The sequence below is a fragment of the Myxocyprinus asiaticus genome, chromosome 12 (genome assembly GCF_019703515.2).
Source record: "Myxocyprinus asiaticus isolate MX2 ecotype Aquarium Trade chromosome 12, UBuf_Myxa_2, whole genome shotgun sequence".
Classification (NCBI taxonomy): domain Eukaryota; kingdom Metazoa; phylum Chordata; class Actinopteri; order Cypriniformes; family Catostomidae; genus Myxocyprinus; species Myxocyprinus asiaticus.
The window spans coordinates 34,235,606-34,261,857 of NC_059355.1; the positions used below are offsets into that span (position 1 = coordinate 34,235,606).

Below are 26,252 nucleotides of genomic sequence, written 5' to 3' on the forward strand. Positions count from 1 at the left end.
ACGAGTGTTTGATCAGGGCACCACGCAAATGATAGCGATCTGATGCTGCATCACTTACATGGCTGTAACTTCTCATAGCTGCCTATTGAGTACTTTGCCATGTCTGTCTGCCAGCTATCTACAGTATGTCTGTAAATGGAAATCAGCTATTTAGTTTTAGTCAGAAAGTTAATTTGGACAGTTAAATCTACATCTGTTGTAAGGGATTGCTAAAAAAGGACATTTTTGAAAAATAATTTTTTCCTGTTGCGTCACAGTGTGTAATAAGTGAAGCAAGGCAAAGCTTCAGGCATTTTCTCTTATGTAGGCTACAGGACAACAGTATTTCCATCGAATGCTGAAAAATGCAAATCTGAAACCATGTAGCTGTACATAAAAGTTGGTATGACACAGTCTATTGCTGCAGACATAGATGCATGCCCAAATTTAGTCATACATTTTCAATATTACAGTTTTTCCTCAATCGATTTGACACATTTACTGAAACTTACAATTGCCAAAGCTCGAAGTACAATCCTCACATGGTTCATTCAGCACACCACTCTGTGACCTGCAAAAGGTGATTACTCAATAAGTAACTCATGTTTTCAAATGTAAATAAATCCAATCAATTAATAAATCATTCATCAAAACAAAAGGTTCCTTTATCATTACTTAGACCAAGTTAGTCAAAATGCAAAGATGCCAGTGTACTCTGAAAGTGTGATGGTTACCCACTATGTAATATTGTCCAATTGCGAACATTGTATACGTAGGCAGCTGAATAGTATTGATGTCAAAAAGTCATGGCACACACACTATACTTTCAACAAAACATTTATTCAAACACTTCATTGTAATGTACACTTACAGCCAACCGAAAATGGGTAAAGAAAGCTTGTACAGAAATATACACACAAAACAGTAATTCAAGAACTACAATGTGCAAGAAAAAAGATGATATGCTGCAAGTTCATCAACCTCATGGGTCTTCCAATCTCTCCTCTCTGTCTGGCCACAACATTTCATCTACGTCACACCCGATATCCTCCCTTGCAATGAAACAAGGGAAAAAAAAAAAAAAAAAAAAAAAACTTTTGGCATGACGCAGCCACCCCCTACAAAAATCTGCTGTGATATCCTCACAACCAGCATCCATTACACCCAGTAAGGACAACTGGTCGTTAGGACTGTGATCATAGACTTTCCATCTCCATGCAGAAAAGAACTCCTCAATGGGATTTAGGAATGGCGAGTATAGTGGGAGAAACTCCAAAAAACGTGGGTGGGCAACAAACCATTCCCAGACTGTATTTGGACGATGGAAACTTACGTTGTCCCAAACTATAACATCCGTTGGCAAGTCATTTCTTACCAACCCCCTCTCATTCTCAGGAATGAGATCCCTGTAAAGAGTTTCCAGGAAATTGAGACGTTGTGTTATAGGGCCCAATGATGGGAGAGTACACCATTCCCACATATGGCAGCACACGTTGTAATGTTCCCTCCGCGCTGGCCTGGCACATCAACTGTGGCTCAGTGACCAATAATATTACGGCCATGTCTCCTGAATTTGGTCAAGTTGAATCCTGCCTCATCAACATACACAAAAATGTGTGGGGATTCATTAGCCTCCAGCTCCATCACTCTATAAAAATGAGAGAAGCAATTTAGGAAATAATTTACAGTAGATATTGTAAATCATACAGTTACACATATCCCACATTGTGTAACATTCTGCATATACAGGTTGTGCTTGTCAATACTGAAAGACAAGGAGATTACAGCACTGTGTAATGTACAATGATGAATTCTTACCTGTACATACTGGTACCTCAGCTCCTTCACTCTCTCACCATTCCTCTCAAAAGGTACCTTGTAGAGTTGCTTTATTGTAATCTGATTTCTTTTCATCACTCTGTCAGTTGTGGAGAGGCTGACGGTGTTGACATTTTGAAAGATGCTGTCATCTTGTAAAACACTTTGAATATTTTTTTTAGTCCAATAGCATTGTTTGCTACAACCATATTACAAATTTCAAGTTCTTGAGCAGTGAAAACTGATCTTCTGCCACCACCATGGGGCAGATGCTCAATCTGAGACAGAAAATACAGCACAGTAAAGTCAATGTATTCTACATAAATTCTGAGACATGTATTGGCCAAGTTTACTGGAATACCAGTGTGAAGTAATATTGCAGTACAATATTTGATTACACACCAGTTTCTATCCTGAATGTCTGGACTATTGACGACACCGTGGACCGGCCCAGATTAGGCTGCACTCTCTGACCAGCCTCTGTCATACTTGGTTGATGACATGGTCTATAATTGTTGCCCATATCTCAGTTCTCTGTGCTTTTGCCTTTTGCTGGCTCTTCCTCTGTGCCCCGCCTCTCTCTCTCCATACCACCCCGCACTCTAATGCCCCTGCCTCTTACATGAGCAGGCTCTTGCCCCTGTCTGTCTCCTGCCTGCTCCATATTCCACAGCTGTGAAGTTCAGTCTTACCCTTGCCTTGCAGTATAAATGTGTTTGAGAACTGATAGGTTATGAGTTTCACCTGTCAGCTAAATTGGACAGCATTTGCGTTTGGTTGCTCTAAACTGTGAGGAAATTGAATTGTTCCCCATCTAGCCTAAATCTATCCATCTGACAACTATTACAACAATACCACATAACTATTATGTATCTAATAAATGTGACAGGTTATTGTGATTGTTGGTTGTTCTATTTAGCATGTAGGGATTTACACAGTGAACATGTGTATAATTGCATTTGAGAGTAATATCATTAAATTGCAAATGAATGCAAACTATTTTGATCTGCAAGGCTTACTCAATGCATTGTGTGCCAAAGCAATTATAAATGACTATTATAATAGTCAACATATGACCTAATGTTCATATACTTAATCATATAGTTTGACGAAGTTTAATAGTCATTTGACGATTGTGCAAAAGCGATTGAGAACAACTGTAACTGTCATATAGAATACATTTTATCCATTCTAATACCTAATCAGGTACTTGTATTTTTATATAATAGTCTTGTAGATTGTAAAAATTAGACATTTAAATGGAGGATATACTGTATACTGTATGTGGTTCATGAACCTTTGATAGTTTTGGGAAGGTCTAGTATGGCATGTTGTCAAACTTGTTCTGACAATATGCATGAAATGAAACAAAATGATTTGAAATTGCACTTGACAGGCAACATGGAAACAGAACACTCAGAAAGTAGATTGTTGGAAATTATGATTTAGTTTTTAGACTGTTTAGTTAGACTGTTTATTGAATGTTTCCTGACATGCTACCTGATATGAATTTATGAACATCACCAGGATGTTTAAAATTTATTTGACTACTCGCACTAGCCAAAAGAGAATACAAAAACAAGCCTATGCGTGCAGATTACATGCTGTATTGGTTTTGGGCATGGCTCCTAGGTGTTTTTAACAGTTGATTAAATGTGACAGCAGATTGTCTTCTTATCTGAAGTCTGCTTTGAGACTTTTGAGACGTGAATTACTTGACTACCTTTAAGCGATGACAGAGACCTGGTTCAGTGCTTTGCTGCTTAGTGTCACAAGTCTCGTTTTATTACAAGGTAAGTCTCGTGGGCATAATGTATGTTTGAATAAGCTCTAGCTCAACTGACTCTACACCTCTTTCTGTATAGATACATTAGATTGTACATTTGTATATATTATATTTAACAATCACTGTTTATCTATTACCATCTAGCAGATGAATGCATAGTAGGAGTGATTGGGGAGAATGCCCTCCTTCCTTGTGTCTATAATGGGGTGAAAAATTTGACCTTCCTGCACATCTCATCTGAATGGAAAAAAGGGATGGATGTAATACACTCCTCAGTCTGGACAGAGGGCCAGGTGGAATTGCAAAATGTTTCCCACAGTATCCGGACCACAGTGTCATCTTTGGCCCCAAAGACTGGAGACTTCTCCATGGAGCTACATGATATACATTTATCAGACACACATAATTACAGTTTTCATCTGAAGCTTGATGGGCAAGATAGCAGTCCTCCGATCTGCACCGTCTGCCTCAATGTAGAAGGTAAGGATAAAATAATGAATGGAACCAGATTACTTTAAAAGCATGGTTCACCCAAAAATGAAAATTCTGTCCTCATTTTTGTCAGTTTTAAGTTATTTTCAAAGTATTTGCAAAAAACAGTATGTTATGTATCCATCAACATCTCACCAGACACTGTCATATCTTGCATCATTGAAAACTTTAACAGCAACAAACTGTATCTTTATGCAGTTACAGTTACTGTATGGTCATGGCCATTTTTGCATACACCATGCAGATAATATGCTAAACAAGTGAATGCCCTTTATAACTTAGCAATACAGATGTTACAGCTTTATTCTAAATGACAACTTGCAGTTTGAGATTTAAATCCATCTGGATCAGAATTGCACCCATACAATAACTCAAAATCTTTGAGGGGTAAATGATCCGGATATAGTTTTGGAAGATAACGATGTAACTGAGTCTGTTCATTTCTTTTTGGTCAGCTGGTGTTAGGTCAATTGCAGAAGTGGGACGGCTGTCAGAGGCCATGTGGATGTTCAGCACGGCTCTTTGTGTGGTTGTATTCTTACTGGTAGCTTTGTCTCTAGGTTTCCAAATTAAATGGGATCGAGATAGAAGGAGAGAGCATCATAGATGTGGAGGTACTGAAGTTCATGTGTTTACAGACTTACAGTATATGGCTATTGAGCTTCTACTAAGGGTCTTCTCAAGTCAGATGTTGCAACTGTGCAGATGATTGTGTTATATTGAGACAATTTCTTAAATTCTTTGTTACAGATGATTCATCTAGTGAGGGAACTGAGATGATTTTGATGGATATGGAGCAATGGATGTCCCTTCCAGAAACAGATGTGTAACATTATCTGAAAATGCATTTTTGGTTGATGGTACTGACTGTCATACTTCTCATTAACACTAAGATCTACTGAATTGATTCATTGTTGCATTTCAGAGGATGAATCAGCCAGGGGCAAAAATTACACTGTCAGAGATGTGAATAAATGTAAAAAGGGACTGCTACAGGACAAATGTTATTCGTTGCCTTTGGTTAAACCTATTAATGTGCACCCCCTTGTTTTGAGCACAAGCCTTAAAGGACATACTCAAAATAAAATGGCTGTAGTTCATCCCCACATTGTATTACAGGCATAATTTAGGTCTTTTTGAAGATTAAACTTGGAAGTTTGTTGTTAAAAAGTAAAAATCAATAAAAGTCATGAAAAAAAATTGTTAGAACAGTTCACATTATTTGTAAAGTGACCAGCCATCAACTGGTTCGTTTAATGCTTGATACGTAATTTATTTATTCACGTTAGCGCCATCTTTGATTTTTAATGGGAATGACAACGAGGCTGTGTGGGATAACTTCTAGTGCGATTGCTCTGTTAGTGCGGTTCATCTGAACAAGTGTGAACGCTGTCACCCGAACTTTGGTGCACACCAAACAAGCGGACCGAGACCGCCTGAATAGTGGGTCTTGGACCGCTTCCAAACGAACTCTGGTGCGGTTCGATTGATATATGAACGCAACCTGGACCAAAGACGTCTAAACAGACCAAAAACAGGAAGTAATTTGCCTAATACTGACCTCAAGCATACATGGTTCTTCTCATCATAGGAGCTATGTTACCCATTACAGTTCGGTACAGGCATCAGAACCGCCGTCAGCCGTCCTTGCAGCATATCTTCATTTGTGTGTACAACGGAGGAATTCCTGGCACTGTTTTGACTCCTTTACACATTTTATTAGCTCTTCATTTGTTCTCAGCTGGTAAAAATACCACCATATATACATATATAAATATAACGAGTGCATTTCGCCCAGCAGCCAGCATTGTTTTGGATGATCGGCAAGTTCTGTCAAAAAATATACGTCATAAAAGCTGTCCAATCAGGTTGTGACTTTTTCCTGATGCCTTTGGTTTTGTATCGATAGGTTCGGTGTTAAAAATGCCAGTGTGAACGCTAAGCGAACCAGGACTAAATGTATCATTTTCTTTTTTGGTCCAGACCAAAAGGACCAAGAGAACCGAACTACAAGTGTGAACATGGGTGCTTTCACACTGGCAGTTTAGTTCGAAACAGAGCACGGTTCGCGTTAAAAATTGGTAATGTGAAAGCTGTCATGTGGACTGGGGAGTGCACCGTGGTACCGAACCCGAGACTACCTGTAGGAGGTGGTCTGTGTTCAGTTGCAATTCGCGTGAATGTGAAAGCAACTCGGACTCGGTTGCGCACTCGTTCAGGAAGTAAAGTAACCTGCGCATGCATTTTAGCCGATGACGACATCATTAGTTTCGACAACACACGAGGATCCACACATTCCTGAAAGTCCCAAAAAAGTAATGACACCACAATGACATATAAGTACAATCAACACTATAAATACTGTCTGTCTGTCTATCTATCTATACAGCTTATAAATACTATATATAAATGCTATTATAGGTTATAAATATAGGGTATAATAGGAGATGTCAGTGGCGATAACTTCACCTTGGACACGAGCGTAAGCGTGCAGTGTAAACAAAGATGCAAATGCATTCCTTGCAATCAGCTGTCTCCTCAAAAAACACAGTTTGCGAGCAGCGGCAAGCCGCCTTCCCCTTAGTTACTCCATGAAGAGCACATATACACAGTTGTTATTCACTCTGCTGTGCATAATGCACCAAAATGACAAAAAAACAAAAAGGTATAATGAGTCGCGTTGTGTTCTCCATGCGTGTTTGTGATGACGTAAGATGAACGCAAATGGACCGGGGTTCGATAGAATCAAGTGAGTGTGAAACCAGACCAACGCTGCAGGGGGCACCGGGAACAATCGCACTCGGAATCGGACCGCAGCAAACGTGCCCAGTGTGAAAGCCCCCTTACATGGGCTGTACTGCAGTTTAAAGTGTTTTTGGATCGTTCCGCGGACAAAACATTAAAAAAATATCTGTCCAAGAGCATTCAGTATACAAAGAACTCCAGACAACATGAGTTGTGGAAAATCATTTGTGATCTAGAAGCTTTTACAGCTTTGTACCGTTCGTGCCATTAAAAACATGGTAAGTTTATCCCTCACAGCCTCATTGTCATTCCCATTAAAAATCAAAGATGGCGCTAGCGTGAATAAGGTCTGAGGTATGCATGATGTCATAACTTCCTCTTTATCTTGATCATATTTCGACAGAGAAATGAACTTGTGCGCCTTCTAGCTTCGTGGAGGTTTGGAAATCAACTTATGAAATAATTACAACATGTCAGCGGATCATATCGCATAATTTAGTGGAAAATTTACATAATTCTTGTGCAGTAAAAATGTGAATATATCAAAATTTCCGTAAATGTGCACACTGTTGGACTAAATGTTCTATTGGATGTTGTTCAATGGAGCCTGGGACAACTCAAAGGGAGATTAGGCTACATCATTGAATAGGTACGTGCGTCTTTATAACGGTTTCATTTTCATAACTCTCGCTTTGATATTTTGATATGTTAACATAAATTAAGAAATTACTCGGGCAGTAACATTTCTATTGTGAAACATTTGCTAAATATCAAAGCTGAAGTATTAGACCTTTCTTATGATGTATAGTTTGTAACAATTAAATAAGAATTGAATGTTAATAACATACAGTTAATGCAAACAATACCAATCGTATGATCCATTTAATCCAAATTTTTTCCCAGCTAATTGAAGACATGTATTGTACTCCCTGGATACCCCAGTGAAACAAACTACATGCCTTTTCTAATAAATGTTTTAAAGTATGCACTTTGTTTTTGGTCACATTTGTAACCCGTGGGAAGCTACAGAGTTAAATTTAAATATTTTTTTACCAACTTGCAATTGTGGGGGGAAAGGGAATGTTAAACCTAGAATAACTGTATATTTCTTTTAATTTTACTCGTTTCATTTAGTATAACAAACTTTGAAATCTGCAATTTTATAATGGGAGTCAATCAGTCACCTATTCATAAATGAGGCTCACACTGAAAGACATGTCAACTTCCCAAAAGTATTTGATGTCAACAACTGTACAGTAAATGAAAATTATGTAAATTGATGTACTTTGATAATAAATCGAATTGTAAAATGATGTAAATTCATTTTAATTGAAATTTTAATATCTCCTTTGCTCCAGTGAGACGAGTACAGACTTTTTTAAACGTTCTAAACAACCTGAGAGTGATGACATCATGATATAGCAACTGAATAAGAGATTCACACAGGAAAGCAGATGCTAACATTGCTCTATAGCTTATACTTTAGATTAAATATGAGCATCCATTTCAAAACTCACCTGTGTCAGCATATACAACAAACCCCTCCTCTGACCCAGCTATTATGATTGCCTCAGCCCTGCATGAAAAGAGGCCACAGTTACCATGGTATCCCACACAACTGAATGTGTAACCTGTCACTAATGAGCCAGAAAGCACTTACAAGGTGTTAATCACAAAGCTGTGACCCAAGGCCGCATATCTGGCAGTCTCATTTGCTTTAATAAAAAAGCTCCCCTTCCATACTTGAGTTCCCAAATTGTATGGATATTATATATATATATATATATATATATATATATATATATATATATATATATATATATATATATATATATATATATATATATATATATACGCACACCTGCAAAATCCATAGGGTTGGAAAAAGTGACAGACTTTGTGACATAGTACATCTATCAATTTCTTCTTGAGCATGTATAGCATTTATGTATCATGTTACAGTAACTGAATAAGAGATTCACACAGGAAAGCAGATGCTAACATTGCTCTATAGCTTATACTTTAGATTAAATAAATGCATCCATTTATAGCATTTATGTAACAATTGGCTAAATTACTTCCAAAAGAGGCTATTTAGACTAGTCAGTAATTAACTTTTCTATTAAGGGGCAACATTTGCCCCCTGGAGTTGTTTTTAGGGGCATTTTTCACCATTATGAGGGAATTGTTAGGGCATATTTTTTTCTAACCATAAAAAATATGACAATATGACATTGTTGTGTTACATCAAATATTTCAAATTAATCAATTCCTTAAAAAACATGTTCAACCTGAATAATCAGATAAGCGGTTACCTATAAATTTAAATGAACATCAAATAATTTCATGTGATGGGTATATACTAGGTCTAGAATAAAAATAAATATATCCTATGTTACAAATAAGAAATAGAAATCATAAGTGATATTTGATTTGATTTTCTTGCCCCCACATTTTCAATTTTGGGGTCATTTTTGTCACCTTCAGTGGCATTTTTGCCCTGAGCCCTTGTTCATTTCTGACCCTGGTTCAGACCAAACATGTTCTTGTGCTAAAAAAAAAATGCATCTTGCATCTTTTCCTTGTATCCTAGAGGGAGCTGAGAGGACACAAAGAAAAGGGACAGTTTTAGAAATGGGAAGCCATAGACGAGAGTTTCTTTGCCAGTTCTGTGCTATATTTGATTGATATTTTTATTTATTTATTTTTTTGTATCAGCAACTGACAGTAAAGAACATAATAGATATTCAAATAGACATCATAAAGCAAGTTCGTGCGTTACTATAGCCAAACACTGTGGACATTTTAAATTCATGTTCTTTATCAACAAATTCTGTGGAGTATTTTTTTTTTATATTAACATTTTATTGATTCAAAACAAGATTGAAGAAACAGAACATACACACCCAGAATCAAATTATAACAATATGTCCCTCCCCCTGAACATCTAGTGGTCCAACACAAGATGAAAGAATACACACATGCAAATACATATACACATACATACATACATACACATATATATATATATAACTACAAATCTATATATATAAAATAAAAATATATATTTTTAAAACAGACAAGAGGAAACACAAATGCCACTACCCTGCCCATCTCTGTATGCCACTCTTGAAACGAGGGCACTCCAGCCAACTTCTATCCCCCAAGAATAATTTGTCTGCCGATCATAACACTGGCCAGGACCCAATTCTTTATGTATTTATACCCTATATTAATGACCACCCCATTGCCTAAAATACAGAGTCTGTGGCAAAATGAAATTAGAGCGCCCAATACGTCACACAAAAAACTATGAACCCTCAACCAACATTCTTGGATCTTAACACACCACCAAAAAACATGGGCTGTGTCCCCATCTTCTGACTGGCATCGCCAGCAGGTGGGTGTGCCTTTAAGACCAAGCCTATACAACCTAGAGGGGGTCCAATAGAATCGATGTAAAATTTTAAATTGCATAAGGCGCACCCTTGCATCTCTAGATGTAGACTTGACGTTTTTTAGAATCCTAGCCCACACTCCCTCCTCCAATACCAAGTTTAAATCTTTCTCCTATAATCTCTTGAGAGAAGTTAAAGCTCCATCCCCAGACTCTGAATTAGCAGGTAGTAATACACTGATGCCTCATGACCTTTTCCAAAGGCAGTAATCACCACTCCCAGAGTGTCTGCCACTTTAGGGGTGTGTATGCTACTCTGAAAAATAGGACAGAGCAGGTGGTGCAGCTGAAAATACCTAAAAAATTGAGACCTGGGAATCCCAAAATGTTGAACCATATTTTCAAAAGATCTCAACCCTCCACTCTCATATAGGTCACCGAGCATATTAACCTCCCTCACAATCCACTCTGACCAGCAGCAAGGGGACTTATTAATACATAATTTTGGGTTCAACCATATGCTTGAAGCAACATTTAAATAAATGTCAGAATTAAACACTCTGGACACTTTTGTCCATACTATGTGCAAATGCGAGATAACAGGGTGTAACTTAACTTGTATGGTTAGTTTGATAGAAAGGCTTTGCAATGGCAAAATAGGGGCAAGACCTTCCTGTTCAATACAAAACCAGGGAGGGGCTCTCTTGGGTGGAAGTGACCAATGGGCAAAATGTCTAAGACCGAATGCATAATAATAAAAAAAATCTTGGGTAGGCCTAGCCCACCTTTGTCAATCGGCCTGTATAACTTGTTGAAGTGTAATCTGGGATGTTTACCATTCCAAATGAAGGACTTCGTTATTATATCAACTTGCTTGAAATAAGAGAGGGGGACTGTGGCATGGGGGAGCATGGTCTTGGGCTGTCATGTTTCCTGGTCACTCCCTCTCTCTCCTCTGCCGCTCTGGCGAGCCTTATCAGGTCTGCCTCCACCATCACTTTAATGAGAGACAGGTCTTAGAGTAATTACAGCTCAGGTGATGAGCCTTACCGCTTTCCCTCTCCCGCAGACAGACACATGACCATGCCCCCCCATGCCACAGGGACATCTATAGGGAGAGATTGTAGCAGGTAGTTGAATTTTGGAATACAATTCATTTTAATAACATTAACCTTCCCAATCATAGATAAATGTAATTTAGCCCACATCGCTCGAAAACCTTTTTATTAAAGGGTCAAAATTAACTAACTAAATTACACAAATTTGCTGAGAATAAAATACCCAAATACTTAATGCCCCGTTTGGGTCACTGGAAGGTGCCCGGCTGAAAAGCTGTTTCAGGGCAATATGCTGTCAGAGACAAAGCTTCGGATTTAGACCAATTAACTCTGTATCCTGAGAATTTAGAAAAGGAATTAATCATTCTGTGGAGGCAAGGCATACATCTAGTAGGGACGGAGACTAATAATAAAATATCAACTGCTTTAAGCAAAAGCTTTTGCGCCACATCTCCCGCCACCACCCCTGGAAAATCATCCTCTTTTATCACGGCTGCTAATGGTTCCAGGGCAAGACAGAACAATAATGGGGAAAGAGGGCAACCCTGCCGGGTACCCCTATCCAAAGTAAAATAATTTGAAATTAATCCATTTGTTTGTACCGCTGCTACCGGGTGTGTATAAAGTAACTTAATCCAACCAATAAAAGAATTCCCGAACCCATACATTTCCAAAATCTTAAAAAGATAATCCCATTCTACCATATCAAATGCCTTTTTTGGCGTCATGTGAGATAGCAGCAACTGGAGTCTGATCATTCGCCAATGACCACATGATATTGATGAGACGCCTAATGTTATCAGAAGAGCTACGGCCCCGAATAAACCCCACTTGACCTATATGTATAAGAGATGTCATAACTTTACTTAATCAGTTAGCCAAAAATGTTGACAATATTTTAATGTCTAACTGGATCAGGGAAATTGGACGGTAACTCTTACACTCGCTTGGATCTTTGTCCTTTTTAATAATCAGACTGATTCGGGCTTGTGTCATGGTTGGTGGAAGCTTTCCATTCTTTAATGATTCTGTATAAACTTCTAGCAAAAGTGGAGCCAATTCTGTAGCATAAGATCTAAAAAATTTAACGGCAAAGCCATCTGGCCCCAGAGCCTTGCCTTTAGGCAAGGCCTTAATTAACTCGCCAAGCTCCTCCAAGGTTATCTCAGAGTCAAGAGAATTCTTGTGTTCAGTCATCAGTTTAGGGAGTTCTAATGGTTCTACAAAGTTTCTAATATCTTCATCAGTAGACAAAGACGTGGAACTATAGACATCAAGATAGAATTCTTTAAAAGCATTATTAATATCAATGGCCAAGGTTAATATTTCTCCACCAGCAGATTTCACTGAGGGAATGGTAGAAAGAGATTCTCTCTGTTTTATATATCTAGCCAGAAGCTTCCCTGCTTTGTCCCCCAACTTAAAGTGTGACTGTCTTGCCCTGAATAGCCAACTCCACCTTCCGTGTCAAAATAGTATTATATCTGTATTTCAATCTGGTCAATTCTCTGAGGCCATTAGACGACATTCAGTGCTTCAGCTCTGCCTCTGCACTTTTAATATTCCCTTCCAATTCCACAAGTTCTTGTGCTTTGGATTTTTTGGTGAATGAGTCATACTGTATGATCTGGCCCCTAAGAACCACCTTAAGTGTCACCCAAGCCATGCCCACAGAGGACACTGAGGACCAGTTGGTCTCCATATAGACACTGATTTCAGCCTTTAGCATTTGTTGGAATTTAGGATTTTGCAAAAGAGACACATTAAAGCGCCAACTATATGATTTCTTTTTCTCCGTATATGGCAACACCTCTAAACACACCAGGGTATGATCTGAGACTAAAATGTTTCCACTTGAGTAATCAACAACAGATGAAATGAGGGACTTAGATATTTTAAAAAAATCAATTCTAGAGTAAATCTTATGGACTGAAGAAAAAAAAAAAAAGTTACAGTCCCTAACAGATGGGTTCAAAAGTCTCAAAATATCTGTAAGACCAAGATTTTTATACATCCTGTGAAGCATCAATGTTGCTCTAGGGGGCTTGCACACTTTTGCTTCACTATGATCAAGGATCCATCAAAAGATTAAAGTCTCCTCCCAATATTATATCATGAGGGGTGCCAGCGGCTTGCAACATCCCTTCAAGATCTGTAAAAAAGCCCTGATCATCGACGTTAGGTGCATAAATATTAGCCAAAATATGACAAAATTTGTCCCTGAATTTCAGCTAAAACAATAATGACTCCTCCTAATATATCTTTAATCTGTTTGAGACATCTGAATTATAGATGTTTTCTTTTAATTGTAATGACTCCCCTGCTCTTACTCAAGCCAGCACTATAAAAAAAAATGCCCACCTCATATCTTTCCAAATTTCTCAGCTTCCTGCAGAGAAAGGTGCATTTCTTGAAGAAACACTATATCATATTTCTTATGCTTAAGAAAAGAAATAACCTTCCTTCTTTTTATGGGGTGCCCCAACCCATTCACATTCCATGTGGAGAGAGACAATCCACTCATATTAACATTTGACATTTTGACATATAAAAAAAAATAGATTGTGTCAAAGACAAGATTATAAAGACCACATTCCAACATTAATGTAACAATCAAACCCTGAACATCCATTAGAACAAAAAACAAAAACAAAAAAAAACTGAAAAAAGAAAAACATGCATATTATCCCCGCACACAACAGCGCCAACTGGCGTCCATCCCTCCAAACTCAGTCCATGTACGCCTACAAGAGCCCCTGCGACAACCTTGCCGTCGGATTGCTCAAATCCGGTGTTTCTATACACATTTTGAGAGACAGAATTACACAGCAAAAGATAATCTATAAAACAAACTCCAGCCAATAGGCAGAATAAACACAAAGATTGTGTAGATTCATCCATAAAACTGTCCTGAAGGTGTGTTATTCTTCAAAATATACACCAGCCGCTAGGCGGAACCAGCACAAAAAGAGCGCGCAGATTCTTCAGACAGTCAAACGAATGTTCAGTGAGCTGGTCCATTTGGCTGCAACATGAGTGCAAGCAAATGACTGAATCACCGCAATGACTTTGCAAGAAATACTCCACAAAATAAACTCCAGCCGATAGACAGAATAAGCACAAAGAGCATGTAGATTCATCCAAAAAACCGTCCCGAAGGTGTGTTGCTCTACAAAATAAACTCCAGCCGCTAGGTGGAACCAGCAAAAAAAGAGCACACAGAATCTTCAAACAGTCAAGTGAATGTTCAGTGAGCTGGTGAGTCACCATTCGGCTGCAATGTGAGTACCACAATATGACTTACTCACTCCATTGACTTTATGAAGGACATCGCTTGCTGTGGGCATGTGAATGTTTTACGGCCATCCTTAGAATCTATTCTCAATATGGTCGGGAATATCAGTGCAAAAGCGATCTTCCGTTGATGTAAAAGTTTCTTGCATTCCTTGAATCGATCACGTTTCTCTCTTGATGAGTTTGCAAAGTCTGGGAACAAGAAAATGCTGTGGTTCTTCCAAGAAAGCCTTCCTTTACTCCTCGCCTCGCATAACACAAGATCTTTATCGGATGATCTTAGAAATTTGGCCAGAATTGATCGGTGCCTGTCTCCCTCAGCAGATCGCCGAGCCGGAACCCTGTGAGCTCACTCAATTTCCAGCTTATGACCTGTTATTTTGAGCAGACTCGGAAAGAGCCCGTCCAGGAATTCCACCATATTCTGTCCCTCTGCTCCCTCAGGGATTCCCACGATACGGATGTTATTCCGCTGGCTATGGATTTCCATGTCCTCCAACTTATCCCAAACACACTCCAAATCCACCTCAGTTGCTATCGGATTAGCAGATAATTCCCTCCCTTATGACTCCAGATATATCCTTTTCTCAACATTCCCCACTCTTGTGACCACATAAGTAAATTTCACCTCCATGACAGTGATTGATTGACGTATTACAGCAAGATCCTCCAAGTCAGCATGACCTTCGTCAGCATTGCTGACATGTTCAACATCTCTCGTCGCATTTCCTGCAACTCTCCAACCAAATCGACTCCCTGGTCCGCAGCCTTCTCAGGGGTGTCAGCCTGAGCACATAAGTGTCTTTTAATGTCTCCAGATCCCGAGGATTTTGAATTCTTTGACATATTGTCCTCCTAGAACAGTTATGGAACAGAGTGCATCAAATCTCACCGGTTTATGTCATTAAAAGGTATTAAAACTAGCAAAGTGCGCAGAGCTCGCCGTTCACACGTCTGATCCTCACATGGCATCACGTGACTCCCTAATTCTATGGAGTATTTAAAGAGACAAATACAGTTAGAAAATCTGTTTTGCTCCATACACTGCAACAGTAAGGATACCTTCCCCCTGGTCTGGATATGCAATTATTAGAGCTTGTTGCCTGTCGACCTTCAGAGACGCACCACGTCTGTCAAATACAGAGGCAGTGGTAGCCTATGCACGCGTGCTGCTTTTATAATGGACGCGATCGGCCGAAAAAAAATGCTTGTTCACCTAACACTGAAATTTACCAAATCGTTCACATGCATGTATAGGCTTCTTCACCGACACACCCAACCCAACCCCCCGGATGTGCGCGAATCACGTGAATGGCCTATTTTGGATTAAAAACGTCAAATTTCTAGGCTACTAGTTTGCAGGTGTGAATATATTGTGGAGTTCAGGGGAAAACACCTTGACCCATTAAAAACCAGTATGTTCAATGGTGACCAGGAGTCATGGTTGAGTTTCAATAAATAGAAAGAGAACTGATGTTATACAAAGTTCTCCAGATATCCAAAGACGGAGGAGAGAAACAAAAAATGAGTTAAGGGTCTAACTTCGAGCTAACTTAAACTGCAGAAACAACAGTAATTACATGCATATGCAAAAGAATTGACATCATTTTACAAATTCAGAGTTCTAATAGGTGAACAGTACAGATGATTCTAGAAATGTCCAGAAATGGTGTTCTGTTCAATCACATGAATTCATTCATTTAAAAGATTATATTTTAAACAAGTCAAGTTGGTCAGCCAATAAGGGTCAGAGATGAGTCATGAATCAAAAGGCTCTTCTCCTTTTAGTTACCTTTAAAGGTGAAGTGTGTAATTTCTGTGCTACTAGTGGCACCAAACGGAATTACAAAGTATGTTAATGTATGTTTTCAAACAAGCTTTGCAAACACCCCTTAGACTCATCACACCCTTTCGCACTCTCTGATTGCCTATGAACAAAGGGGCCATACTAAATAAAAGGTGGTAAACGTTTAACGTTGTAATGAACAAGACCACTATAACATAAAATCACCGGACAGAAAGCGTTGCAGAGGAATCAGGTCATCCGATGACATCGTTGGATTAAATGGCAGCTGGGTGTGCGGTGCGGGGATCCAGCTCATTAGGTAGGTTGGTTCTTCTGGTAACTAGTAAGCATAACGATACATATTCAGACTATGCTACAAATTTATCTGAAGCGCAACAGTAATGAGCAAACTTGAGCTTATCGGTCGAGAAGAAACTTCCCAAGTTCGGTGTCTCCATTGAAGGAACCTGGATATACACTACCGTTCAAAAGTTTGGGGTCACTTGCCTGAAATGTTTCTCATGATCTTAAAAACCTTTTGATCTGAAGGCGTATGCTTAAATGTTTGAAATTAGTTTTGTAGACAAAAATATAATTGTGCCAACATATTAATTTAATTACAAAACTAAAATTTTATAAAAAATAAAATTAAAAAAAAGTTTTTGAAATGGATGACTTGGACCGAATAATTAAGAAAAGCAGCCACTAGTGCCCAGCATATAGATGGGAACTCCTTCAATACTGTTTAAAAAGCATCCCAGGGTGATACCTCAAGAAGTTGGTTGAGAAAATGCCAAGAGTACATTTCTGCAAAATCTAGGCAAAGTGTGGCCACTTTGAAGATGCTAAAATATTTTTGATTTATTTTGGATTTTTTTTGTCACAACATAATTCCCATATTTCCATTTCTATTATTCCATAGTTGTGATGACTTTACTATTATTCTAAAATGTGAAAAAAAAAAAAAAAAAAAAGAATAAGTGACCCTAAACTTTTGAACAGTAGTGTATATACCCTTTGAGTGAATTAAATTTAAACCTAATGTGATTAATTTAATTGTTTTAATGGAACTAATCAATATTTTCATCACGTATATCATTTTGAGCTAATGATTTATTATTTTAAGTATCTTAATATATGTTCTTTGTGGTATCATGCTCATGCAAGCAGTTTGAGACCATTCCAAATCTGTCTTTATGCTTTAGGAGACTAAGAGGCCTAGGTCACATAGGCCACTTTTCTAGTGTCTTCATGACCCAACAACATACATTTGATTATGAATGTTTCTGCCAAATTAATAAGAATACAACTTCAGCTCTCCTGAGAGAAAGTACAGTTATCTCTATGTTTTAAGTTCCAATAAGATACGACCAGTCTCCAACAGAAGCTTTGTAGTATAAGACCTTGAATAGGAGAAACTGTGTGTGTTTCTCCAAAAGTATTTCTTTTTCAGGAATTCAGTAAAGTGAGAATAGCAGTCGAGAGGTGGACAACTGGACCTCAAAGACCTACTATTGTCTATAAAGGGAAGACTGTCCATGGCCTATGACCTGACTCGGACCATTGGATCCTATATACGGAACTAAAGCGTCATGCCAACAATCAATGAGATAAACTATGTACATGATGACTATGTTCAGAAATGTTCTATAGTTATCTATGCTTGTAACCAATCAGAATTCTAGAAGCTATAGCATTAACGTCAACTTGATGCTTTATCTGACTATAAGTATTGATGTTTTTGGACCTGAGTTCAGTTTTTGATTCTCCTGTCTTCGAACTCAGAGGCTTTTGTACTGCTGACTTCTGCCATTTGATTTTGCAAACAACTGTCTTCAGTAAAATTCAACTAATATGATTGACACCTCGACATAAAAAAAAGTTACACACTTCACATATTCGGTTTCTCTGGTTCTCTTTCATCATCTCGTGTTCGAGATCAACCTATGGGAATGGCATCACAGCTCAACTGGTTTTCACATTTGGCTCTCACTCAACAGTCTGTAGAAGGACACATCTTTGGATTAGCCTTTGCCAGGCATGACTGCCAAAGGAGTTCTGGTCAGTTTGCTGTTTTATTCAGCCTGCAAGCCACCCATGCTCACTGGCCTTCATGTTTCTTTATGGCTGCCCGCCTTTCCTCGTTGCTATTTTCCCAGCATCTCGGGCTAACCGCCTGTGATTTCGGTGGATTACTACTCTGAGCTTTTCTGTAGCATGGCTCATCACAAACCCACATCACGTGTGAGCACTGGTAACCAGCATTCGTGAGCATGCCCTGTGTAGGGCTTTACTGGTTGTTTAGATCAGTGTTACTATCAGAAATAATGAATAATTATTTCTTTAGTTATTAATTAATATTTAATTAATTGAATCTAACTCATTAAAACCTCATTTGGGGCTCCAGCAAATGTAGTGCGCTACGTTTAGGAGCGGGTTTGGTTATTAGCAATAATTAATAATTATCAAAGACAATTATTAATTATTAAAATCAATAGAACATTGATGAGAATCAATGTTAGCTTTTTCTAATCCTTTAAATCAACAATTATCAAAGATAATTGTTAACATTGATGAAACATTAATTAAAATTAACACTTGCTTATTTATCATTCAAATTCAACAATCATCAATGGTAATTATCAATTATCAAAAATCAATAGAATATTAATAAGGATTAACATTGACAGGGAACCACCCTGGAATCAGGGACTAATAACCAGATAGTATAACGGTCTCAATATTAGATTGTTTTCTTAGGAAAATCAACATCCGAAGAATATCGATTTTCGGGGGGAAAAAAACAATGAAAGAAGGCTTGAATCCGAGCACTGACATCCCGTCAGCATGACACAGGTGTATGCAAAACAAACCAAAACACTTCTCTTTGTAATATAACAAAGTTTATTTATGCAGTAATATCAATTAATAATACAATGCAGTCAATAAACTTCTGACTTACAACTACAAACTAAACAGTGGTATGATTAGATATGGAAATCAAAATAATCCTGTAACACGAGGGTGTGTGTGTGTGTGTGTGTGTGTGTGTGTAAGGAGGGACGCGCACAAAATGGCGGACGTGACTCTCATGGAGAGTATGTCACGTGAGACTTCCGGCCAGAGAATATGGCCGCGAATGTGGGCGGAGAGAAACCAGTCAATGGTGTCTACCAGTTACCGCATGTATCCGCTAGCTTAGCTGAGCTTTATCACGAAGCTATCTACTAGCCAAAAATGTGTCCGAGAATGTTTGTGAGGGATCGCGTGCGTGTGCGTGCATGCGTGGTTAGTATGAGAGAGAGAGAGAGAATAAAGTGACGGCCCCAAAGCCCATTTTGCGATCGTGGGAGAGGAAGCAGCTGTTAATCACTCAGAGACGCGGTGGACGGCTCGTAAAACGTCCCGTGGTCTTTGATTCTTTAATGGATAAACTCAGTTTGCCGGTCTCACCCGCGATGGCAGAAAGATCCAACAGTCCAATGTGGTTGGACCACAATACAGCAAATCAAATTTGTGATAATTAATACCCTGAGTATTAATAATGAGCGGACATGGTGGTCTGTAAGCTGTACATGCGGATTGCTCGGCGGTCTCCTTCGGATCCGTTAGACTGTTCGGTGGAACACAGAGTAATCTCAACTCATCCAGTGAGATGGAGATTGTATGGCCACAGTTTCAAGTCGGATGTTACTTCCTTGTGCCACGAGGCTGCACCTGAGAGCAGCGAAGAGCTGCGTCTACACACAGTGAGCAAAGTTGCTGGAAGCAAATCCCGGAAGCATTTCAGAGGTATTTCTACTCCTGATGATGTCATGGTTGAGGTGCATTCTGTCGTGTACCTCATCCAATAGGAGTTGAGAGTTCGATCCTTTAGTGAGCAAGGCTTCATAGGATTTGTAGTCTGTTTTGGACTCCCTTTGTTTGATTTTGGCATGATTTTTATCAGTAAAATTTATGACTTGGTATGTGGGGGCCTGAGTTAGGTTTTACGACTGTGTTAGGCCTGTCTTTGTCTTCTGTCTGAATACATCAGGCCCAACACCTGCCACCTGCGGAGCGCTTATCGCAGCAAGAGATTCCAATCCTTTCTGCGTCATGTGCATGGGATTCAAACATGTGGAGGAAGCTCTCTCCTTCCCTGAAAATTGTAGCCATTGTATGTCCTTGCCAAGGACACTCCTGTGCCGGAGCATGACGACTCGCACAGGGGAAATGGTGACGACACTGCAACTCTGGGGGCCTCCCTGACTTCGCCTTCTCTCAGTTGGGCCAAACAAACTGAGGCTCCTTTACTCGAAGAAACTTCCCACCCTGGTATTTCTTCATTTCAGCATGAGCCTCCTGGCTTTGGGGAAGATGACGACGCTGTGCTGGAGTGCTCGGAGGACGAGGAGGCCATCCCATCGGCCCAGGCTCAGCCAGTCAGTGGTTTTACTGCACGCCATCCCGCTCGATGTGTGAGCGAGCGGACGTTCGGCTCAACATCAAATGGCTGGCCCTCCAAAATGCTGCCGATCAGGAGAGGTATGTTTCTGAAGGAAAACTGTTGGGGCCACCGCCCGGCCCAAGAAAACAGCTCCTGTCCGTCCTTCCTGCATGCACGAAGCATATGAAGCGCTATTGGAGAGACCCGCTTGACCTTAAGCACGGTCTCGCCGGCTTGGAGTTGAAGGATATGGCCATGCTTGGTATGGGTGACTCCCCCACCAAAGCGTCAATAGCCAGACACCTTAACCCCTCACAGGTAGGTTTTCTTGACCCCCCTAAGCCCACCCTCCCTAACAAGATGGACCGCTTCTCCACCTCCATTTTTCAGGGCTCGTACAGAGCGTCGGCTCTCGCCGTTCAAGCTCTGAATGTTTCCTCCCTTCTTTCAGCCTACCAGGCTGAACTCATGGAAGATATGGGTAAACATTTGGAGAAGGGCTCCCCTTCGCCCACGTTGTGGAAGGAAATTGTCACAGTCAATGGCCTCGTTCATTGTAATGCCCATCAGGCTGTCCAAGCCTCCGGCCGTGCTATGGCTCTATCTGTCATGGGTGAATGCGCACTGTGGATGAATCTCTCCGGTCTGCCCGACAGCGAGAAGAGGCGCATTGTGGGAGCCCAGTGCAAACTGGACAATCTCTTTTTGGTTTGGCTGTCGCCTTCATGCAGCAGCACTGCGATGACAAAAAGGAGGAGGACAAGGCTTTTAAATCGTGCCTTCCCAGAAAATCCACACCCCACCAGACACCAACTGTATGGCCTGCCAAGGCCCCGAATACGGACCGTTTTTACAACAAAGCTGCCCAACTTAAACCCCGCAATAAGCAGCCTAGTCAGCATCCCCCCACCCTGGGGTAAAATGTTCTTTGCTGCTGCCACGTCCAAGAAACCCCCCCAACCCGTCCGACTCCAAAACAAAGGGGCCTGCCTGATGTCCAGGTTCCCGGGTTTCCAGCCCCATGGATGTGAGTTCGGATTTTCCCATACTTACACCCAAAAGGAGGAAACCCTCATTCGGTGGGGTCCTATTTTGGATCTCAGAGTGTTAAACAGACATTTGAGAATATACAGTTTCAAGATGTTTACATACAACACTCTCTCTCGTTCAATACATCAGAATGATTAGTTGACATCAGTCAATCTGAAAGATGCCTACTTCCACGTCAGCATTTATCCCCACACAGAAAATGTCTTTGTTTTGCTTATGGCATTTGTTATGAATTCACGGTCCTGCTGTTCGGTCTCGCCCTGAGCCCGCACATATTTTGTCTGTGTCTGGAAGCAGGATTAGCACCGTTATGCCTAGCAGTGCTGAAAATCCTGACATATATAGATGATTGGTTAATTATATCCAATTCAAGTGAGAAAGTAGTGCAAGACACACAGCTAGTGCTCTCGCACCTCGCATCTCCGGGTTTCAGAGTAAATATGAGCAAGAGCAATGTCTCATCATTCCTGAATGTCACTTTTCTGGGACTGGAGCTGAATTCCACTGTGATGCACGCTCGTCTGTCAGAAGAGCACAGTCTATCTCTAATGAATTGTCTCTCACAGTTAAAAGAGGGAGCGAGTGTGCAGTATCTCAGCCCCCTGCACGATTTCCGTCGCAACGTTACAGTGACCCGCACTTACACATCAGCATTGCTCCACTGCACGAGCACAGGGTTTTATGCACACGATCGTATCGCTTTAGAAGACATTCATTTAACAGCTGGTGTCGTATGGATGAAGTTTATGCTGACTGTCTGTGATTTTTGGAGTTTCAAAAGAGAAATCTTCATTCACTTGCGTTTAAGGACCTACTGAGCTAAGATATTTTTGTATTTTCGTGTTCTGGTGAAGAAAGAAAGTCATACAAACCTGGGATATCATGAAGGTAAGTAAATGATGAGAGAATTTTTATTTTTGGGTGAACTATCCATTTTAGCAAGCTGAATTTTCCCCAATTCATCCATTATGTAGGTCTTCAGCTGCATAATTGTACCGGGCCTTTGTTGTTGTGTTTTGCACTTCATAATGCGCCACATATTCTCAATTGGAGACAGGTCAGGATTGCAGGCAAGCCAGTCTAGCACCCGCAGCCTTTGCTTACACAGCCATGCACTTGTAATCCGGGCAGTATGTTGTTTGTCGTTGTCCTGCAGGAAAATGCAGGGACTGTGCTGGAAAAGATGGCGTCTGGATGGCAGCATTTTTTGCTCCAAAGTTTTTACATATCTTTCTGCATTAATGGTGCCCTCACAGATGTGCAAGTTACCCATGCCATGGGCACTGACACACCCCCAAACCATGACAGTGATTTTTGGACCTGATGCTGATAACAGCTTGGATGGTCATTTTCCTCTTGGCCCAGAGAACACGATGGCTGTTTTTCCAAAAAATGATGGTTAAGACAGTGACATCTGAGAGATCTGAGATCACTCACATTCAGAAGTGGTTTTCCAGCAGGACAACGCCAAACCATATACAGCCCGAATTACAAGTGCATAGTTGTGGAAGCAAAGAGTGTGGGCGACAGACAGGCCTGCCTTTCAATATACTGTAGCACAGGGTGAATAGAATTTACAAATCACTCCTTTTTGTTTTAATACACGTTTTTGGAATTGGGTTTGTTCAAGAAAAAACAAAAAAACAATGGCATATATACAGTATTCATTTTCTAAGCCACTTTTTCCTAAGCATGGTCACAAAGTAGTTCTGGAGCCTATCCCAGATGTCTCTGGACCGAAGACAGGATCGATCCAGCCAGTCCATCACAAGGACCTACACATTCACACCTATGGGCAATTTAGGGTCACCATTTTACCTGAACTGCATGTCTTTATAGATATTTGCACTGTGGAAGAAAACCCATGCAAACTCCTCACAGACAGGCCACCCTGTCTAAGCCGGGACTCCAACCTGGGACCTTCTTGCTGTGAGGCGACAGTGCTAACCACTGAGCCAACGTGCGGTATATATACAGTATACTGTCAACTTTGTGATTTTGTGTGATCTTCTGTAATAACACTAACCTTCCTGTGTTTAACAAGCAGCTTTCCATCAGGTCCAAAAACTGAGCAGGTGTTACAGAACTTTCCTCCAAACAATCATGTTAGGCACATGTTAGTGGCTCATGTGCTGGTGCTTTTATCACAATAAATATGATGCTTTATGGCTAAAGACCTCACCACCCACTAAACAGATCCCACACTCCTTGGCTGCCTCTGACAACATCTGTGTGGATTCTCCTGGGATCCTTTCGGCATACTCGGCAAAGAATCTGGTTCCATAGGGGGAGTTAAAACACTCCTACAAACAAACATGGTCAGTTCTAGGTTCAATACAAGTTAAACCCAAATTACAGCCTTTGCGGCATAATGTTGATTACCACAATTTATTTTAACCTGTCCCTCCTTTTCTTTAAAAACAAACAAACATCTGAATGACAGTAAGGCGCTTACAATGGAAGTGACTAGGACCAGTGCATAAACATTAAAATACACACTGTTTCAAAAGTATATAGCCAGTAGATGAAAAAAATGCATGTTAATACAATTTTAGCGTGATAAAATCACGTACTAACTTTTCGGTGTAAAATTATATCCAATATTATGTTGTTGCTGTGACAACATAACGCCTAAAACCCTAAAATGACTGTAAAAATGATAAACAAATTTACAGCTCAAATAGCACATAGGGTTAAACTGAAAAAATAATGCAAGTGCTTTCATAAAATTAAAAAGCTTCACAATTCTGTCTTTAAACTCTCCAAAATTGGTCCCATTCATTTCCATTGTAAGTGCCTCACTGAAAGCCCAGATTTTTCCTTTTTTTTTTTTTTTTTTTTTTTTTAAGAAGGGAAGATTCTAAATTATTTTTGTGGTAATCAACATTATGCAACAAATGCAGTCAAATGAGGTTAACTTGTATTGAACCCGGAAAATTACTTTAATGCATTTATGAACGTATAAGTTTTGAATATACTGCATTGGGTGAACATGGAAGAGATTGATATATTATCAATGATTACCAATATGTCCATTAAAGTACCATCTAAACACATACATCATGCAATATAACCTAAGGCTTACTTTTTAACCTAGACTAGAAAATGTAATACTCACAGGTAAGACTACAACTTTGCACCCTGGCCTGTAGCCTCTTTCACAAGTTTTTGTGCTCTTCCCAGGTTTTCAGCCTTTATCTTTGACACTTGCAATTGCACCAAAGCCAGAAGGAACTCTAAAGTGTAGACGAACATGATTGTTTATTACCTGCAGCAGGATCAATGAATAACAACTCTTTCAACTAGATTTTGCTTTGGGACTCATTGTACTTTTGTATACAAGGTCAGAGGAGCTAGCGAGGTTATTTTTTATATTCCAGACACATTCAGCAATAAATGGCGATAACTCTAAAACGGCTTAGCAAATACTTTCCAAAACAGTATTACTGTAAAACGTGGAAAGCTAATATTGTAATGTAAAAACAAAAAATGTGGGGATTTCGTGCACTATGAACACGGAATGTGCGGGGATACTTAGTGTTGCACAAGACGTTAAATCCCACTACGAAATTCATTAAGTGGGTTTTTTACCTGATATTTTCTACACACTGGTAATAGATGCTGTTAAGACACTTGGAATAGAGCGAGGACAGTGTTAGGAGAGTGCGCACAGTTTCTGCACGATCGTGCGTGCACACGACTGTGCCTTTGCGTGTCCTGTATATTATGCATTTGCATGTCTTTGCGAGATAAATATACTCGCGCTCGCACCTCGGTTAGAAGACTTTGTTCGCTCTGTGTAATTTTTGTGCTCTCTCACTTGTTGTTTGCTTGCACTAATGTTATAAATGCAGCACTGGCCCGATCGGGCAAGTGACAGTTCTAGCAACTGGCCCGAATCTTTCTCACACTGGCCCTGGGCCATCGGGCAGTCCTTACTATCAAGCCCTGCTCTCTCTCCTTCAACAAAAAAGCTATTTCAAAAAGGTTAATTTTGGACATGCAGTTCCCTATTCAACCAGTAGGGGTAAAATGAAAGGTTGTGAAAGTTGCCCACTGTCTTCTAATGAATGACGCTGGTTTCGTGCCTCTATCTCCTTCAGCAAAAAACACCATTACAAAAAAGGTTAATTTTGGACATGCAGTTCCCTATTCAACCAGCAGGGTTCAAATGAAATTATGTGAAAGTTGCGCACTGTCCTCCTCTACTGAATGACGCTGGTTTCGTGCCTCTATCTCCTTCAACAAAAAAGCTGTTACAAAAAAGAAAGTTAATTTTGGACATGCAGTTCCCTATTCAACCAGTTGGGGTCAAATGAAAGCTTGTGAAAGTTGCCCACTGTCCTCTATTGAATGACGCTGATTTGGTGTCTTTATCTCCTTCAACAAAAAAGCTATTACAAAAAGAAGGTTTATAT

At 39.8% G+C, this 26,252-nt stretch overlaps 1 protein-coding gene and 1 long non-coding RNA gene across 3 annotated transcripts; one reads left to right on the forward strand and one right to left on the reverse strand.

The window, feature by feature from the left end:
- Positions 1-834: 834 nt before the first annotated feature.
- Positions 835-25,061, reverse strand: LOC127448725 (uncharacterized). The gene is made up of 5 exons (XR_007898577.1): positions 24,953-25,061; positions 24,017-24,137; positions 8,338-8,396; positions 1,798-2,075; positions 835-1,627 (listed from the first exon to the last, which is right to left on the reverse strand). It is a non-coding gene; the product is annotated as an uncharacterized LOC127448725 (long non-coding RNA).
- LOC127448724 (uncharacterized) lies at positions 3,446-8,256 on the forward strand. Of its 2 annotated transcripts, none has more exons than XM_051711484.1 (4): positions 3,446-3,590; positions 3,728-4,063; positions 4,531-4,689; positions 4,826-8,256. In XM_051711484.1, the coding sequence occupies exons 1-4, from the start codon at positions 3,530-3,532 to the stop codon at positions 4,903-4,905; spliced, it is 636 nt and encodes a 211-aa protein (XP_051567444.1). In that variant the 5' UTR covers positions 3,446-3,529; the 3' UTR covers positions 4,906-8,256. The 2 variants fall into 2 exon arrangements, with proteins under 2 accessions (XP_051567444.1, XP_051567445.1); XM_051711485.1 differs by having other exon boundaries at positions 4,636-4,689.
- Positions 25,062-26,252: the final 1,191 nt, after the last annotated feature.